Below are 20,471 nucleotides of genomic sequence, written 5' to 3' on the forward strand. Positions count from 1 at the left end.
CCAAAAATTACAAAACTGGTTGATTAAAATTAAGTGTAATAAAAGAAAATTTATTTTGAAAGTAAAATTATTTTTATAAAATTAAATGTTTAGGATACAAGATAACGCAATTATACATGTACTATACGAGAAACAATACAGATAGTGAAGGAAGATCACACAATTATATTACAAATCGATAAAAATATTTTATTTATAAATGAAGTATTTAGATTTTAATTTTGATTATGATTAATGTTGAAAGAAATTTAAGATCCTATAAACTATACATAAATTTCTTATAATTTATTGGACAATTAAAGACAATGTAAATCGCACATCAATATTGCAAAAATTTGTATAGTAAAATGAAGGAATAATTGGTTATTTAATTTATCAAAATTTGAAATATGACTTTTAAAAAATGGAATTGATTCTATTTAATAAAATGAATAAATATATTTAAATTAATTAAAAAATAGTTACTTAATAAAAAGATTATAACTTTATTTGATAAATTTATATTGCATAGAACTTAAAGTAATGTTGGTACACAAAAGTCTTAACGATTTAAAGTATATAAAGGTAAAGATTAGGGATGGCAATGGGTAAAGTACTCAATGGGCACCCGCAAAATTTACCCACAATGGGTAGGGTATTTACCCACTATATGGGTACAGGTATGGGTGTGGGTAAAAACCCGCAAATTTTAATGGGGATGGGTGCGGGTATGGGTATCTAAGTACCCACCCCGCCCCATACCCGCATATATATATATATATATATATATATATATGCTTGAAATTTATTCTACAATTATGCATTGAATTTTTGTATTATTATATTACTTATTTGAAGTTATATAAGATTAATATAAAAATATATTTAATAATAAAATAAACCAAAAAATTTATTTTGGTTTACATTTTTAATAGAAAAATTTATTTACTATTTTATATCATTTAATTAGGCTAACACAATTTAATTATTACATAGTTAATATAAGATTGACTTTTTTTAAAATATTATTTATATATGACACACATAAAATATTTTTTACACAAATATTTTTGTTAATAAAATTATATTGATGTTTAAATCATAAAGTGAATGATAAATAATAAATATTTCATAAATTTTACAATCACTTACTATTACAGTAAATTTATTATTTATTAATAATATTTAAATTTTAGTTTTATATTTTAATTTAAAATAATATTTTTCTATATAACATATGTATTACAAGCACAACTATAATCTATTAAATCTAAATAATATTATTCTTACTATTTATTCACATTCAAAGAAGTTTTTGAAAAGATATAAATATAAAAAATTATTATTAATTTTTATTTGTTAATTTTTTTAAGATAAAAAAGTATAATTTTTTTAATATACACGTATATTTCTTTATTATAAAATTTTATTGTAACTATTTATCTTTTATTCAAATTCATTTTTTTAAAATTTATATACATTATAAATATTTAATTCACTAAAATAATTTTTCAAAAATTTATATTTTTGATAAAATACTTTCGTATAGTATATGAGTTAAAAAATATTAGTATTAATATATATATATATATATATTAATTATATTATATTATTTTAATTAAATCTATTATTTTTCTTACAATTTCAAATTCAAAAGTTAAAAAAAAAATTTATGTATCAGCTTTCTGTTATTAGTATTGAACTTCAATACTTTAACTCTATTCTCATTCTCAATGTCTGTCTCACTAAAACTTAATAACTATGAAATATTATTCATTAGAGTTAGTTGTTAATGTCATCACAAGAGGTTACTAAGTGATCCCACACGAAGGGACAACCATTGTATAGATCTATTTCGTTGTCGTTTTGACATTACCAACAATCAAATCTCACACAAGATGAAATTATCACTGACAAATAACTTGTGTGTTTAGTTTTTGCTTATTGTTTCTAAGAATTTTAGTTTAGAAAATTATTATATTAAGATACATTTAGCATTTATGATCTTTGAATATTTATTTTTTTATCTATATTTGTACCTTGTTCGGCAACTACATATTAAATTTTTGTATTATTATGCTACTTATGTGAAGTTATATAAACATATTTTTTTTTATAAATATTTTTTTCTCAAACAAGCGCGGGTAATGGGTACAAGACGGGTATGCGGGTACCCAGAGGGTACGGGTACGGGAATTAATGTTTATACCCATGCGGGTATGGGGCCGGGTATGGGTATTTTTTTAAAACGCGGGTATGGGGATGGGTACTGTAGTACCCTACCCATTGCCATCCCTAGTAAAGATGTTGCACAATAATACTATAAATCACTACATTAATATGATAATAATAATAATAATAATAATAATAATAATAATAATAATAATAATAATAGATTAATTTTAGAAATCAAATAAAACTATTAATTTATTAATGGTATATAAAACTTAAGGTAACGTTGATATATATAGATTTTATAAATTTATAATACATGACCACAGAGAAGCAGTATGTTAGTATTATAAATTGACGCAAATGTTACACTCTTTATTTGTTTAAAAATATAATTTATTAATCACGAAATAAAAGATCAAAACATGAATATAAAATTTAATTACATCAATCCTTCTAAAAATTAATACAATAAAGTAAAGGATAATACCAAAGACAAATAACTCAAATACATAAATATGCTGAATATAAACAATAACACAATAATTATTATATGAATTTTATTTTCATATTATTTATTTTGACATAAAATTTATTTATTTACCTATTTTTTAGATTTAGTTGGCTAAACCTAATAATTTTAAAATAATAATAATAATAATAATGAAAATAAATAAAATAAAGATAAGAAAAGTTTTAAACTAAATCAATACTAATCTTAGTTTAAATTTTTTCTTTTTTAGAGTCTCATTGCATCTGGTTGCACCACAAGATAAAAAGCAAAAATAAAAATAATAACTAAAAAACCACAAAGAAAAAAAAGAATAAGAAAAAAAATAAAAAAATTATGATTCAATCACATTACAGACTATTATCCTCCCGCTCCCTACAAATCCCATTAAATGCTATCAAATGTTTAAAGGCATAAAATAATGCCAGAAAAGATGAAACTTTATCAAGTAGGTAGCGTAAAACGTATTGCATTTCATAAATGCTTCTGCGTAGGTCAATCAACATCGCATCCCATTTTCTATTCTTTTCATTTGAAAGTAATAATAATATAAAAGAAAAATGAAGACTTATCAAATATCCGTGACTCCTTGTTTTTACCATTCATTTTCTATTCTATCTCTCTCATTTTGAAAAGGCTCGAGAAATATTTATATGAATATGGGTTTATGAATAATGACCATACCTGAGAAGATTAAGAGGTTTTCGGATGTGAACAACACTCAAGGATGATGAATAGCTAGAACAATGTTATTTCTTTACTCTTTTTTTGCTTGATTTCTTTCTCTATTTCTTTTTTGTTTTCTCTGATTTCTTCTAAATATGTTTGTCTCCTAGAAATTTTTCTTTCTTCCTGAAAACTTGTTGCGTTTTTTAAAAAAAATTTGCTCATTTCTCTCAAATTTTTTTGAAATTTTATTACTATTTCAAATCTTTGCTCTCTTTTTTTGAAAAAACTTCGTACCTTTTTTCTTCAAAAGGAAAATAAATCTCCTTGCCTCCAGGTCTTCCATTTTCTATTTATATTGGTCTTCATTTTATGCTTTTAGAGTTTTACAAAACGTCAAAAATTTTGAATTTTTTCCTTTCTCATGCTTAAAGCACAACTAGATGTTGGGTACAGAACTGTACACTGCAAAATTTTTGTTTTGGGAGGGCCAAACTTATTTCCTAAGTTTTCATTTTTTTTTTTTGTAAAATAATATTTTATGCTATAAAAATTTGAAAGCAACCGTGGTAAAGAAGAAGAAAGAAAAAAGAAAAAAAAATGGTATTCACATTTTAGAAGAAATTTATGTTTTTGAAACTTGATAGGATTAAATTGAAGGATTTTTAAAGTTGATGTACTAAAATTGACTTGGGCGAAATTCGTGAACAAGCATTAAAGGTATAGATATCATGCAGGTGACAAACCACCATATGAAAAATCACACAATAGTGACAACATCATTCCCTTGATGGAGATGCTATGCAAGAGCTAGTTGTGATTAGTTGTGATGTTGTCCATCCATGGATTTTTGCCAAATTTTCTATCTCAAAATATAAGATCTTGTTCTTGGAGAAGTTCTGCCCCTGTAACTGTGGTTGGATTGCCTAGTGAAAAACAAAGATAGTGAACAATGAAGACCCATTATTAACAGAAACAAGGAAAATACAACATTACGTTTCCAACTGTATGACCCATTGTTAATAGAAACAAGGAATGCACATTACATTTCCAAATGTATGACCCATTGTAAGTGTTGTCACCATTCACCAAAGTCATTTCAATGGACGTTCTTTAAGGATTAGGAAAGGCATTAAGGAAAGAATTAAACAACTTAGTGAGTTAACATTCTTTACAGACATCAAAAAGTCCCAACTCTAGTAAGTTCTAATATATACATAAATTTTTTTGGAATTTGCGAAAGAAAATTCTACTAAAAATGTGAATCTCCATAAATCAACTAACTTTTCTCCAAAGAAATCACAATTTAAAAAATAAGAATATGCTATCTCCTAAACCCAAAGATTAAAAGGAACCAATTTTCAATTGGGTGTGGGTGTATTATAGTCGTGTGCATTCATGCTGTTAGGAAATTACTTTAGGCTTCAAACATGTGCACATAGTATTTGTATTTCAGTTGTGTGCATACATGCTATTAGGAAATTACTCTAGATTTGGGTTGTGGGTTTGTTACTGCACTGGTATCTAACTATGCATTGGTGGAGTATTAGCAAACTTCCACGTGCACCGCATAAAAGGCTCAATAGTTCGATCTCCAACCACCTCGGATCTCGGTATCGCCTCTGCAATTTCCCTCAAATCAGCGTTGCTGAGCTTAACTTTGAATGAACCGATGTTGTTGTCAAGGTTTTTTATTTTTGTTGTTCCTACAAAACATGAGGTTCAATAAGAATGTTGTCCATAGGTTAAAACTTCTATGAGATTGAAAGCTCCAGAGATGTTTCTGAACTTGACAGTAAATACATAAATTACGGGCGAAGCCCATCAAGACTTAGCCAATGAGGTATGAAAAATCTTAATCAAAACAATATTAAAGGAATTGAAAAGAATGCATTACACGCCCTCTCGCTATAAACTTCTTATGCCAAAAATTCAAGACCTTTCTCTACCTATTTTCTGTTGTTTAGGACCAAAATTTATAGCGCTATATACTATTATTCTGTTTCTACCCTTTACATATAGAACATAGTCTTCCCTAGTATATGTTTCATAAGACAAATCTATATGCATTTTGGTTAATCCATATGATTTCAGAACAATTTATATGTACGTATACTTATGTTACTTGCAATATATTTATGAATATTCAAGGAGTTGAAGTTTATGCTTTTGAAATTTGGTGGTTATAAATTGAAGGATTTTGAAGTTGATGCATTAAAATTGACTTGGCAAAAGTCGTGAATAAGCTTAATAATAATATCATGCAGGTGACAAAATGAAAAAACCACTCACCAGGGATGGGTACCACATCGTTCCCTTGATGAAGAAGCCATGCAAGAGCAAGTTGGGGTGTTGTGCATCCATGCTTCTCTGCTAATTTCTCTATCCTAAAATAAAAGTTCTTGTTCTTGTCGAAATTCTGCCCCTGGAACCTTGGCTGCACTGCCTGATGAAAATGGACTTGGGTGAACAATGAAGGTTTTTTATAATTGTGTTTATTAGAAACAAGGAAAATAACGCATCATTTCCAAGAGTATGACCCAATTATAGGCTTCGTACCAGATAACTATCTGCAGATATATTTTCTTTGATTGCCTTACCAGCAAAAAATCCTTTGCCAAGGGGACTGAATGGCACTATTCCAATTCCAAGTTCCCTGTAAGTGTTTTCACCGATCTCCAAGTAAGACACATGCATGATTTACTTCTTGCAAGAATAAATCTAATTAAGCTTTCTTCTTTCATAACTTTTTATATACGTTAAATTTAATTCAACAGTTAGACTAATTTCCATTAAGAATTTCATACAATTTAAACATTTTAATACTTTGATCAGACAACTCCAAGATTATACACTTATGAATATTTAATTTATTTAATGCATTAACTCTCAATTTGATCCTTCAAAATGCATCACTACATTAGTCTTTAAATTTTCAATCATTAAATTAGTCTCTCAAAATTTACATGAATGACATCCCCTTAAAATTTTTTTATAGGTTTTTCATCAATCTATAAACTTTTATAGAGAACTAACGAAATGATTAAAAAAATAATGATTTGAAGATCAAATTTTTAAAATATTACTGTAATAAAGTTACTTTAGAGAAATAAATTAATTTTTTTTATTTAAAATTTTAAATACATAATTATCAAAATGCAAGGATTATATTTATAAAACCGGTATTATACACACAGTGGGGTACCTTGCAAACGGCATAGAATAGAACATACCTGCAAAGTGGAACAAGTTCATCTTCAATTTCACGAGACCAAAGGGACCACTCCATTTGCAAAGCAGTAATAGGATGGATGGCATGGGCCCTCCGAATTGCGTCAGGACTAGCTTCCGACAATCCAATGTATTTAATTTTTCCCTCTTCCACCAACTTTTTAAGCTCTCCCATCTATTCATCCAAGCATAGAAGAAAAGTAACCTCACCATCCAACATTTAACTCATCCAAATAAAACTATGAACATCAAAGTCTGATTGTATAACTCACAGTTTCCTCAATGGGCACCGTTGTGTCAATGCGGTGCGGATAATAGAGATCAATGTATTCCACACTAAGGCGGCGTAGGCTAGCTTCACAACAGGATCGAACATATTCAGGATCACCTCTTACTATCACATTATTTGACTCCACTTTCACAATGCCAAATTTTGAGGCAAGCTGAACTTTATCTCGTGGCAACTCTTTCAATGCCTAAGAATGAAGAGTAAGTGTTATTAAGTCACTTTCCCATGATTGAATTAGTTACTATTTACGTGGGACAACAATGAATGTGTTTAGATAATAATTTAATTATAAGTTCGATCATAAAACTTGAAAAAAACTCTCCTTAAATTTTCTAACGTAGTCTGAAATATATATTTGTATAATATAATATACCTTTCCCACCATAACTTCATTAGTTTTGGGTCCATAAAGGTCAGATGTGTCAAAGAATGTGATTCCCTTGATGAATGCATCCTTAATTAGTGAAATAACAATATCTTCAGGAAGAGGGGCGTCAAAGACTCCACTGAGGCCTGCACAACCAAATCCCAACTTGGAAACCTATAAAAAGAAGTGATGAGCATGAGAAAATATGATTGCATCTATGAAAAAGTTGATGTCAGCGGAACAAGAGGAGTGGCGCTGAAGCTGAACTCAGCAAGCATACCTCAAGGCCTTGTGTTCCAAGTTTGACGCGAGGAACTTCCATTTTGCCTTTCAACACTTGAATTTCACGATCTGGCTCATATCAAAACTAATCTCTCAATTTAATTTCTTACTCCAGTGGCCTCCTCACCTACCACGTAGGGTGATTAATTTATTGACCCATGTGACCTACCCACATGTAAAATGTAAGAATAATAATAAAATTAATCTTTCGTCAAAAGCAACGTTTATAAGGAAATATAATGTGTCAAAATAAATAAATAATTATATTACTATAAATTATACATGTTAGACAATGTTGTCTATTATAAAAATAAAATATTAATTTACGTATGTAATATATGTTAGACAATATTTCATTATAAAAACAAAAACGTCACGACATTTACAATGCAGTAATTAACAGATGATATATTTTGGTAATATTAATCCTATGTGTATATTTGAAAGAAATATTTTTACAATAATATAATTTGGACACTAATATACTTTAATATATGTGAAATCTTCACTTGTCTGTATATTAAAAAAAATCTTAATTATATATCATAAAACCAATATACTTAGACAATGTATCACAAATTAATTATGATACAGAATGTTTATTTATGCTCATGCGTTGAACTGTTTATAATTACATGGTATGCGTATATAATTTTTTAAGATAAAATTATAAAAATACTAGAAAACATATATTTAATCATTAATGTAAGTTATGTAAATATTGAGAATAATTTCACATTTAATAATATATTAATTAAAATTAAATAATTAATTTCATGTAATAGTAAATATTTACTTTAATACCATTTAAAATATAGTGATAAATCATATAACAAAATAAATAACAAATCAACAAAGTGCTATTAGAATTTATAATTTTTTTTGGGATACATATCATTTTGCCTAATAGTTTTAGAGAGAAATGTATTAATTATTTTTAATAATACTTATATTTGATTTCATTTAATTATATATATTCTTATTATTAAATATTGATGATAAATTACAATAAATTTCCATTTCTATGCTATGCATCTATTTACTTGTTTGATTTAAATATTATCATAATTTTAATGTAAAATTTTCTTTTTCACATAACTAACATATTTAGTTATGATTTTTTCCTAAGACTACAATTACCCTTTGTCATGCCATTAATTTAAAGATAAAAAAGTTAAAAAGGGTTATGCACTTAGCTACCAAAATAATGTATAATAATAATAATAATAATAATAATAATAATTTAAATACACTTAAATATTTAAATAATTTCATTTCACTTTTCTAAAAGTAGAAAAGTTAATTTTTAACGGTGTCTCTTTAAACTCAATTTTTTTCTTTTTTTATCCTACAATATACATATACTTTCTTTCTTGATATTTCAAATAAACCACATAATTTAAACATGTTAATGACATCAACTTTTCATCTAATTTTAAAAGATAGGGTGATTACCCATTGCAGTACTTGGACATAGCACATATCAAACTATTGTAGTCATAAAAAATATAATTGATCATAATAGAAGTAATATTCTTAACACAATCCACTTGAAATAAATCCTCATACATCTCTATGGGCTTAGACTAGGAATCATAATCAAAACTCTCAAAGATATTTGAGGAGGTATTCACTTCTTTTGGCCTAATCCTAGTGAGGTACTCATTGTCCTTCCATCCAAAGGCAGGTGGTGGTAAATGGGACAAAGGCTCAAAAGACTGAGGTGAGGGGCAACGAACAAAAGGACCCACCTCATCTGAGGTTGGAGGAATCATAAGAAATGGGTTAAGGATGGATGGTAGACTTGATGACCTCAATATCCTTCCACTTGAGAGGTGGACGAGTGGGCTCTATATGAGAAAATATGTTTTGGCCAATATTTGGTGTCTAAAATAAGATTTTGAATTTGTATGAGTGAGCTTCCATCGTTTTGCAAGGGTGCTATAAAAGGTTAGTAAGTGGTGTAGGCACAGGTCTAGAGGTTGATGCTAGGATAGGCATGGGGTCCCTCAAAATCCAGTAAGGGAATATGGATCTTAGCTAGCGCTCTACTCTGTCTGACCTTTGTGGCTCATAGCAACCATCTGTCACAAGGCCTAAACGGAAGGTGATCTCTTGTCGATAAGTGCGCCATGAAGGTTGGGATCATATGTCCAAAGATCTTCCTCCCCGGAATGCAGCTAGATTTTGATTAGTTGTTTGCTCATTTGTGCACGCGCACACACACATATTCAACAAACAACACACAAGGAAGGATATCAAAGCAAATAAGAAGAGTGAGTCCAACATACATAAGAATATTCAAGCAATCAAGATAGTTTTTAACAAGATAATTTTATAAATTAGTATACAGGAGGATTATTCATGAAATCATACTAAAATCACAATTTATCCACATGCTTGATGATGCATGGTACAACTCAGTTATGAATTAGGTTATCATTTATGTTGAATGATGCAATGCATGGATACTCATAATCATACTTCCACATTCTATTTTGATCATCCTTGTCAAAGGCGGTAAGAGGACTCAATTTTCTACTTCATAAAAGCACAATTATTTTATAAATTATTTGTCAACACCTCTCACTTTTAGTACATTATTCTGGAATGGGTCTACTAAGACTCTAGAGATGGGTGCCATTGTCAGAATTGACTAGGGTTTGCTAGCGATGTGACCTACTCGCAATGAACTACTCTGCACCATTGGATTATCTCCCCCTTGTCCACCCCAAAGTTCTCTTAGAACCTGTACACATGCATCCCACAATTCTGCTGTCTATAGCCTCGACAACTCCCTCTTTCAAATGAAATGATGCATGAAGAACATTTATTAATTATTATAATTAGATTACATCCTCGTTACAGCATGATTTCTTCTTGACACATTCGATCACAATTCAAGCTTGACACCCCATGTAAACATATAAGGTTATGCCCTTTCAAACCTAACAATGTCATAGCCTTTTCTTATTTCAACAACTAAAACCAAGCTCTATACATATCCTACACCCACTTTTTTTCTAAGGACACCTTAGTTCAACGATTTAGTTAGGGATGTTTCCTTAGTCTTAACTACTCCTTAGTTCCTATGTCCCTCCTTCTTCTAATTAATTTTGTATATTTAGAATTTGGAGTGTTTCTTCATTATACTACCCTTCAATCTTTCATGTTTTGTCTACACTCTTGATAGTTTACTAAATCTAAGTTATCATCAAAGTTGTTAATTATGTGTTTGTTATACTAGTCTAGTTTTTTTTTTGTTTCATTTCACTGCCCCTCTCAATTATTGCTCTTGTTGCCAAATTCACAATTGGTTTGAGTTTTAGTGCTTTTTACTATGAGTTCTGGTGCACTGTCCTGTTTTTAGGGTCATAGTCTTTATTGTTCACACATTGCTACTTCCCATTTTCTACCTAAATACTATCAATTTTAATGGGGTTGATACTATTAGGACTTAGGTTAATTTTAGAATCATGCTCTCTGTTATTAAATGACAAACTGAACACTTAAAGTTGACATTCTGACAACATGGGCAAGTGTACCCGTCATAAAGTAATAAAGAAGTTCTAAAATAAGTTCCTAAAATATTATCTCAAAATGATTGTTTTCAGTTACCAAGAATTTCTTAATTTAATTGTTTAAACTTAAAGAATGTAAAATTAAAATAAAATTAAAATAGGGTAGCCTCTGACAATAAATTAATCGAGAAGAACCTAGGGCGTATGATTTCACCTTTACACTTTTCTATGTTCACTTTTAGATTAATTTCAATTTTGATTTTCTTATGATTACCAACCACTTATACTAAATCTATTAACACCTAATGATCATGCAATGTTAACACCCAAGAATTTTATCCTCTAAACTTACCTTTTCTTGCTCCCAGGTTTTTAGTAAAAAGGGGAAGCTCCCAAGTTTAGAACAATATAGAGTTGCAGAGAAGATTTCAAGAGTTGAGAGAGAGAAAAACGCAATTCTCTCAAAGTTCAGAAGTAGAAAAAGTGTTGATCTCTATAAACTTTTCTAGGTTCATTCTTTCTCAAGAATGGATAAAAATGTCACTTTGCAAGGGAAAAAAATGAAGTTATAGTCTACTCAAAATTAATATGAATCACATAGAATTAATGTTTTAATGGGAATCTATACAATTACAAATATAAATTTCTCATCACTATTTACTAAACATTTTACACCAAAGGTATCCAAATAATAAAAGAAATTTCTCTAGACAATGGTGAGGGTTTTACACCTTTTATTGGATATCTCTCTTCAAATATTTAACAAAATTGTATTTATTAGGACTCAGATTTAAAACTACAAGTTAATTGAATTCTACCTCCTTTAAAACTTGCAAAAATATTGCATTTTCTGATAAATCTTTTTATTGTTTAATTTTTTTCTCTTTTCTTATTCTCCTTTTACCCCTCATCTAAAAAATTTCATTTTTTTTCTTATTTTTTTCTCCTTTATTTGCCATGGACACACTCACAACTGTTTCTTTCTCTTTCATTTGGATTATAACAAATATTTTCTCTTCCTTTCTTCCTCTTTTTCCTTATCTTTTAACCTTTCATTCATGTTTCCGCAACCTATTCTCCCCTTCAAATTCCTACAAAAACTATATATTTTCTCTTTTTACTTTTTTTTTCTCTATTTTTTATCCTTTATTCATGTCCCCCACAACTCATTTTTTTCAAGAAGAAAGATGAAATTTTTGTTAGAGTTCAAAGGAGGAGAGAAAGAAGAAGAAAAGAAGGAAACATTATAACAAATAATTTTTAATAACAATTTTTATAATTTTTAGTGACAATAAAAATAGTCATTAAAAATTTTACTGGTAAAAAATTATTTGTCATCCAATTTCGGCAAAAATTTTCCTAGCCATTATAAAAATGATGGTAAAAATTTAATTTATTGTCGCTAAAGACCTTAATTTATAATGAAAATTTAAATGGTTACTAAAATTTATTTTTTTATTTGTTTACTAGTTTTTATTATTGCTTGTAAAAATTTAAAATTACTTTTATTAATAATTTATAATATCTTAAATATGAATAATTTGATTAGTAAAAATTTTAGTTACAATAATATTTATACCTAAAATTTTTTAAATAAATAAAAAAAATAATTATTTCAAATAAATAATAGTAAACCATTTCAAATAAATGACATATTTGACTTCGATGGATTTATAAAACTACGAAACTTCCACGAATCCTTTGGTGGAGTGGGTAAGTCTGAGGACTCAGCCTCAATAGTCCTTAATAGTCAAATTTTATAAATTTCATTAGTAATCAAAGTTCACACATCATAATAACAATAATTTTGTACAAAAAGAAAATTTAATATGAAAATACATCTCATATTTCAAAATATGCTATTATGAAGTTTCTTTAAGTAATGTTTACTTATGAGCAAGTAAACAAGAAAGAAGAAGAAGAAATGCTTTTTAATATGAAAGAACATCGTAGTATTACTTGACTTTGCCTATTTAGACTTCTCTTTCTTCTTTCAAAATTTACCTTTTCACAATGGCTATACTATCAACTTTCTACTAGCAAAAAAATTTTCATTAGTTATTATTCGGAAGGTAAGTGTACCTGTCAAGAAGTAATAAAGGATTCTAAAATAAGTTCCTAAAATATTATCTCACAAGAATTAATTTTCAATTACTAATAATTTGTTAATTCAATTGTTAATTTGTTACTTAATTCAATTGTGAAATTAAGTAAGAACCAAAATTTAATTGTAAAATTAATTATGAATAAAAATAAATAATATAATACACCTTTTGGTTGAACTTATAGGAAAGGAACTCAGGGCATATGAGTTTTCTCATTCAATCCTTTATGTTATTTTTTTGTTTAATGATAAATTGAATTTCCTTGTGATTACCAATCATTCATACAAATACTATTAATACTCAATGATCATACAATACTAATATTATTTTCTCTAAATTAATATCCCTAATGATCATGCAAGACATTAATTAAAGAAAGCATAAAACACATATGAACTTGTTAATTTAATAACAATTAGAAGAGAAAGATTGGTTTGGTCCACCTAATCTTTTATCTTGTTTTATCCTATAGATCCATTAACTAATCGAGGTATGGTCGGCTGACAATATAATTAATTAAGATTATAATTATGTGCAATATGATAAAAGCTAATCACGAATGGAAACCAAATATAGATTCAAACTTCAAAATCTCATAAATTAATGAACAATAGTTTCTATAACCCAAATATGGACTTAATTACTCATGCTAAAGAGAAAAACTAAAATAATTGTAAACAAAGCCATAGAGAAAAATAAACTACAAAGAGATAATTTTTCAGCCTTCAAGTACGGTCGCTCGAAACTCCAAGTCTCACCAAGAGTATGCCAACAATCTCATACAAGAGAGAGAAGATGAAAGGTGTATCGAAGAACAAAAGACAAATGTCAAACAAGATACTTGAGGTCTCCCTTTAATAGAGTTTGAAAACCCTAAAAATTCTTCATTAATTGGGTTTGCCGCAGATAAGCATGGCTGTGGATAGGCTCGAAGCACTCCTGTGTTTGATGATAGGGTCTGGGCTTGCTGACTGTTGTAAAGCTCTATTTTGCAACTAGTTTAGGCCCAAAATATGTCTTAAACCTAGTTGTGGTCTTTTTATGCTAAATTGCACAACATACGAATAAATCAATGTAAAACCCAAATAAAATAAAGGTCAAACATCAATATATGAGTTGTAAAGGAGGGTCTAATTATAGACTTATTAGTTATGACAACTCATTACATATTGTATTCTCTTCTCTTCCATTACATGTTATCCCATTCAATTATAATTAATTCCACATATAATCAAACATCTAAACAAAGCCTAAAGTTTAGCTTTATCATAACTATATAAAAACATATTACAACTAAAACTTAGAGAAGAATACTAAATGCTTCATCAATTTATTTATATACAACACAGTAACAACAATAATAATAGAAAATAACCACACGAGATTGTCTTGATTTTATTTATCAATCCCATTTCAACATCATGAAATAGTAGCATGTAATATACAAGATGAAATGTAATTGAAATACTTATCGAGCTAAACCATAACATGAAGCTTCTGAATCTCCACCTCTTTCACTACTTAACTTTTTAAGAATAGTTACACATAACATAAATACTACAGAAGATTTCAAATTAATAAAAATAATTCTATATTTATAGTAGGTAGATATATGAAAAACATGAAAACAACAAGAATGAGCATAATATTAACACATAAAAATAAAAAAAAATATAATATCATGAGAAAGTGCACACTATTCATTAGCATTATGTAATTGAAGTGCTTGTCCTACTTGTTCAGGGCCACTATAAGCATGAGGAGTTTAGAAAATATTATGTTATGAGAAAACAAACTTGTCATATAGTAACATCTTTTAAGAAAAACTAAAGTTTAGAAACTTAATTTGAGAACATTGCATGTCTAAATGAGCTTCTACTACAATTTTGAGTTCTAAGTAACTCAACAGTAAAACATTTACCCATAACTTGTTTCATGAAAGACAATTATAGTAACTTGTCTTGATTTTGTTTCATCAAGCCCATTTCAGAATCATATTTTTTCTTTAGTTCTTTTATTTCATGCTCTAACTTTAGGATAGTTTCATTAAATGTATTATCACAATGTCCTTTTTTCAACAACTCACACATTACATTTTTATTTGAACTTATGCTCTAACTTTAGGATAGTTTCATTAAATGTATTATCACAATGTCCTTTTTTCAACAACTCACACATTACATTTTTATTTGAACAAAAGTTCAAATCAAAACTTATCACAATGCATAGGGTATTATTCTAAGGCAAAGGAAATAAGCACTTTTAAGAACAAAGGAAATGCACATTGATATAATGAGTGAATAGAAGATAAATAGGATGAAATGTACTTTTTAAAGATTAATGAAGATCAGAAGAGTTGTGTGAGAGACCCAAAAGGATTAGAGTGGTATAGGATTGGAAGATTGATGCTCATATAATTTTAAAAGAGTGAGGAGTTATGTTTTTAAACAGATGAACTAACTCCCTATATTTCAAAAAGTATTTTCACAATTTCTCGGTCAAGTTAAACTTTTTTTTATGAGAAGTTCGCTCAAGCGAGTCAAGCGAGAGAACTTTTGCTTGAGCGAAAATACTCCGGAAGCTCAAGTTTCAAACTTTTATATTATCACTTAAGCGAGCTTAAGTTTTACTTGAGTGAAAGCTCCCTTCTTAATTTTTAATCCTCATTAGGTGAGATGTTCTCTTCTCCCACTCACTCTCAAAAAAAATATTTAACAAAATACACATAATTACAAAAAATTTCTCATCCTAGTAGCCATGGCCCTCCATTCATCTAGAGAATCACATAAAAATAACCACAATATCATCATAATCAACAACAACATAAAAAAACATTAAATCAAGAGATCGATTATAAGAACAAAAAAATATAAGAACACCATCAACAACATCACAAAAAATATTATAAAAAAAACACTATTCACCTAGAGAAAAAATTGAAAGAACTGAAAGTTCACCTTGCAAAGAAAAGTTGTGATGTTTATGAATCTGAATATCATCAGATCAAGGGAGTTGATTTTAAAAAAAAGCAAGCAAGTTGAGCGATCTATTTAGAGAACAACTATAATGATTGACTAAAAAAAAAATAGGAAGAATGATGATTGACCAAAGAATCATTGTCTTAAATGTCAGTATTAGTTAAGAAGTGAAGATGAGAGGACTACCTACAAGAAAAGAAGTACTAGTTTTGGAGAGAAAGTTGCCAGAGAAATACATTACATTTTGCAAAATGAGAGGAGAATGAGTGTCAAGAGAGCAAGATGAAATGAGAATAAGGTGTCAAAAAAGAGATTATGGTTTTGATTTCAAAAAATATATACATTAAAAGAAATTCACTATTCATGTATTTAGTTTTTAATTACTGATTATTTCTAATAATAGTTACTATAAATTAATTTTTATTGACTAATATTTAATAAATATATTAATTTATATTTAAAAATAATTTACTTATAACTTATTTATGGTTACTAAATAATTATCACTAAAAAATATTTTATTATAGTGAAAAGAGAGGAAATTTTTGTTAGAATTCAAAGGGAAAGAGAAATGGATCATAAAAGTGTAAATGAAGAGGTAAGGCACAAGGGAGGAAGAAAAAAGAGATTATCAAAAAATTTGTCAAAATATATTATATTTTAACCAGAATTCATAAAGATAAATAAGATAAACATTAATTTGTTAATAAAGATAACAATTTTTTAAAAAATGATACTTATTTAAAATGCTTTCATAAGTTAAAAGACTAAAATAAAAAAAAATATTAAAGAACCAAACTGAAATAAAACCAAAATCAAAACCAAAAGTTAAAAGATCGATTTATTAATTTTATTTCAATAAAATATTATTAAAAAAATTATAATAAAAATGACTTAAATGAAATTTATGAGATAAAAGAAACTATTTTTTAAGAATTTCATTTATTACAATGAAATACAAGAAAGGACACTTAGAAAAGAAATTATTTGTTAACTAATGTCCTTTCCTAAACATCCTTTAGAATCAGAAAAAAATATTTTATGTCAAAAAGAAAATATATAATCACAAAGTTCATGCTAATTGGCATCAATTCACAACTTGTGAAGAAAAAATAATATATGAGAAAAAAAAAGGGTAAAGAAGGAAGCTGAGCAATTTAACATGGCATGTACCAAGCCAAACATTTTCACCAAAAAGAAGTTATAAGAATACTTTTTTTTAATAAGACAAAAAAAATAATATTATACTAACATACTCCTAGTCATACTGAAAACTATGTATAAAAAAATTATTAAATCAAAAATGAAAAAAAGTAGAACTCACGTTATGTGTATATTTTATAATAAATATTCACTAATAACTAAAATTATATTCTTGTACAAGATTATATTTAGACAATTCTAGTGAAACTGTATTATTAAGTGTAAAGAGAGAGAGAGAGAGAGAGAGAGATACAGACAAAAGAAAATGATTAGATAGAAAAACCGAAAATTAAAGAAATTCTTTTGAAAAAATAAAGAAGGAACAAGCTAGTTTTAGTTTAAATTAAAACATTTTGTTGACTATTTGTTAAAAAGGAGTTAAAATCTTTTAACATCTTAATACTCTTTTAACATTCAAGATTTGATCAGATAGAATGTAAAATTAAGTAGTAAAATGAGTTAAAAACTTTATTAAAATCAAATTATTTTTTCTATTATCAGATAAAAAAAAATAGAATGTTAGAGTAAAAATTAGTTGAAAATTATTATCCACAAGATTACAAAATGCATAGGGCTGCACACGAGCGCGGATTCGAATCCCAAATTTATTACAAAAATGATAGAATATAACTATTGCACGTGTAAAGTTTGTTCATAATATAATTTTTTTACGCAAGTTCGTGTATTATCTAGATCTAGAGTATTGTTAAAAAAAATATAAAACGTGTAATATAATCTTAAATACTAACCAAGTTTTCTATCTTCTTTTTCTCTTAAGTTATTTGATATATTTATCCTGATAAAAAAAGGAATCGAATAATATTAAACTGAATTTTTTCTTCTTTTTTATATCATAAAGGAGAGTTATGAGAGTAGTGTTTATATATATATATATAATTTTTTCTCATAAAGTACTTGATTTTGAACGCTAGAAATAATTATTTCACACTTTCTTCATTTTACTCCCCATTTGTACTCCTATAAATGAATTGAATTACAAAAACATAATAAAAATATCTTTTTCTTATGATAAAAAAAATTAATTGTGTTTAGCCACTTAACTTGTGAACTTTATCATTATTATTTTTTGTCACTACTCTTATCATTGTTATATTATTGTTATTATTTATTTCAATAAAATGTTATTGCTAACACATTCATTATTATTATCGCTAGCTATTTTATCACTATCATTCTAATTATTATCGACAATTGATGACTATTATTAGTTGTTACCATTATTATTTGCACAAAGTAATTGATACCAAACAAACTCAAATTAAAAACAGGAGTAATTTATATAAATTAGATTTATATTTACACATTACATTAAAATTTTAAAACTAAAAACTCAATTTTGCTTTTAAAAATTACAAAACTTAAATTGAATGTTGGGCTAACTCTCTTGTGGCAGCACTTCCCTTAGTAGCAAATTTTCTTGTCTCAATTCCATCAAAATACTTGTCTCCCTTAGAGCACATATATAGTTTAATCACGGCATCTCTTCCCTCGTGGCATGAAATCAAAACATCAACTTTTAAATGACACATAACCTGGAGAACATGTATTTGCACTTACGTTTTTACATATACAATAGAGAGATAGAAAGAGAAAAAAGTATAATAAGAAAATTAATGCATTAATGGAAATCATAAAGAGACCCAGTGAGTGTGTAATTATATATTTACGTATAAATAATATTAGGGTGTGCTTTAGTAAATAGTTTAATTGAGTGCTAATTCAATAAATTTGATTAGATAAAATTTGATGACATAAATTTATTAAAATAAATTATAAAACCTGTTTTGATAAAATATAATATTTAAATTTTAATTTATTAATATAAATTAAAATTAATAAAGGTTGTAAATTATTTTTATAAACTTTTGATAATTTTTTTAAACGTTCCGTTATACTGCTACATTTACGAGTCAAAGTCAAACCAAATCTCTATTTGATAATTCCAACACCATGTGCGGAATCTTGGGTTGAGTAACATATTGGAAGAAGTCTGATGATCACTTTATAAATGGAGACCAATTCATCGTATATTTGGGACAAGTAAAGCGGGATTTTGCCAAAGAAGCTCCTCTTTCTAGGGTTAATTAATAAAATTAATAAGCACTTGTATAGTATTCTTAGGCTGAACCCACTATATATCATGCTGCGTGAGCAGACCAGAAATAATCGGAGCAATACCATGCCAGTGCTGAAGTGTAATAGCCCACTAAACACTTGTGCAAGAAAATTAACCCAATCCATTCTCTTTATGGCATAGTAGATTATTCTTTAGTGCCTCGACGTCCCCATATATAATTAGTGGCTAGGAAAAAAAAAACTATTAGTTAAATATTACAAATGATCAATGATCTTAAAATTCAATTTGACCAGAGATAATAAGATAAAAGGGATATGTGTGAGCGTGCGTGTGCATATTCAATCCCTTGCTTGCATCTCAAGAGAATTTGGCCCATATGCATCTAAGAAGAAAGAATCGAACGAAAAGGAAGTAAGAACCTCCCCAAGTCAAAACAAGCCTTAATGTTTAGTTTACCTGATTTATTATCATTTGTGAAAGTCAGATACATATGATGTTTGTGGTTAACTTGCGAGATAACATGGTTGAGTGGAAGTTTAGGTAGAAAAGTTTAAGGCTAAAGCTATCACGTCCCTTTTTCGTAAAAAAGAGAAAGGCACCAATACAAATGCAAGGAAGTTGCAATTATGTATATGTCAGTTGCAAAACATCAATTAAAGAATTACATTGGTACATTTTTTACTTCTCATTCTTTCCTTTCGAAGACAAAAAAGAGAAATTATTCTATCGTGTAGGGAGCTAAAGGCTATCAATCAGAAGCATTGAGTTTAATGATGTATAGCACTTTATCCCTTGTAGAAAGAGAAAAGTTTTGAAAATGTTGCCTTTGTTGGCTCTCTTATTTTCCTTTTTTTTGTGATTGTGTGAACCTTATGTTACACGGATCAACCGGATCGGTGCAATTTGCAAAATGGTCCCCTATATACTCATTGTTCCCATACTCTATTTGGTTCATTCTAACTGATGCCTACCTTACATATAACACAGACAATATGAGAAAAAGAGAGGGAAAGAAAAAGCATGAAAGGGTCATCCAACCAAAGTTTTAAAAGCCCCTTGAGATATATAG

General features: G+C 27.8%; 1 protein-coding gene across 3 annotated transcripts; it reads right to left on the reverse strand.

Annotated features, from left to right (window-relative positions):
* Positions 1–4,823: 4,823 nt before the first annotated feature.
* On the reverse strand, positions 4,824–12,010 carry LOC113872004 (perakine reductase-like). 3 transcript variants are annotated; one of them, XM_027509150.1, is made up of 8 exons: positions 11,986–12,010; positions 7,496–7,530; positions 7,222–7,389; positions 6,832–7,035; positions 6,562–6,734; positions 5,888–5,984; positions 5,621–5,774; positions 4,824–5,034 (listed from the first exon to the last, which is right to left on the reverse strand). In XM_027509150.1, the coding sequence occupies exons 1-8, from the start codon at positions 12,008–12,010 to the stop codon at positions 4,853–4,855; spliced, it is 1,038 nt and encodes a 345-aa protein (XP_027364951.1). In that variant the 3' UTR covers positions 4,824–4,852. The 3 variants fall into 3 exon arrangements, with proteins under 3 accessions (XP_027364951.1, XP_027364952.1, XP_027364950.1); XM_027509151.1 differs by lacking the exon at positions 11,986–12,010 and having other exon boundaries at positions 5,621–5,770; positions 5,929–5,984; positions 7,496–7,576; XM_027509149.1 differs by lacking the exon at positions 11,986–12,010 and having other exon boundaries at positions 7,496–7,576.
* Between the last annotated feature and the right edge of the window lie 8,461 nt (positions 12,011–20,471).

The sequence above is a fragment of the Abrus precatorius genome, unplaced genomic scaffold, assembly GCF_003935025.1.
Source record: "Abrus precatorius isolate BTA unplaced genomic scaffold, Abrus_2018 Scaffold7, whole genome shotgun sequence".
NCBI lineage: Eukaryota > Viridiplantae > Streptophyta > Magnoliopsida > Fabales > Fabaceae > Abrus > Abrus precatorius.

What these genes read in the sequence shown, in the direction of transcription:
- LOC113872004 (XM_027509150.1), bottom strand. Translation starts at nt 12,010, where the DNA reads ATGAAAGAGAAAGAAACAGTTGTGA. An exon ending in CGGTGCCCATTGAGGAAACT is followed by an intron (nt 6,735 to 6,831) that starts GTGAGTTATACA and finishes TTGGATGAATAG; the next exon opens with ATGGGAGAGCTTAAAAAGTT. An exon ending in TATCTGCAGATAGTTATCTG is followed by an intron (nt 5,775 to 5,887) that starts GTACGAAGCCTA and finishes CATTTTCATCAG; the next exon opens with GCAGTGCAGCCAAGGTTCCA.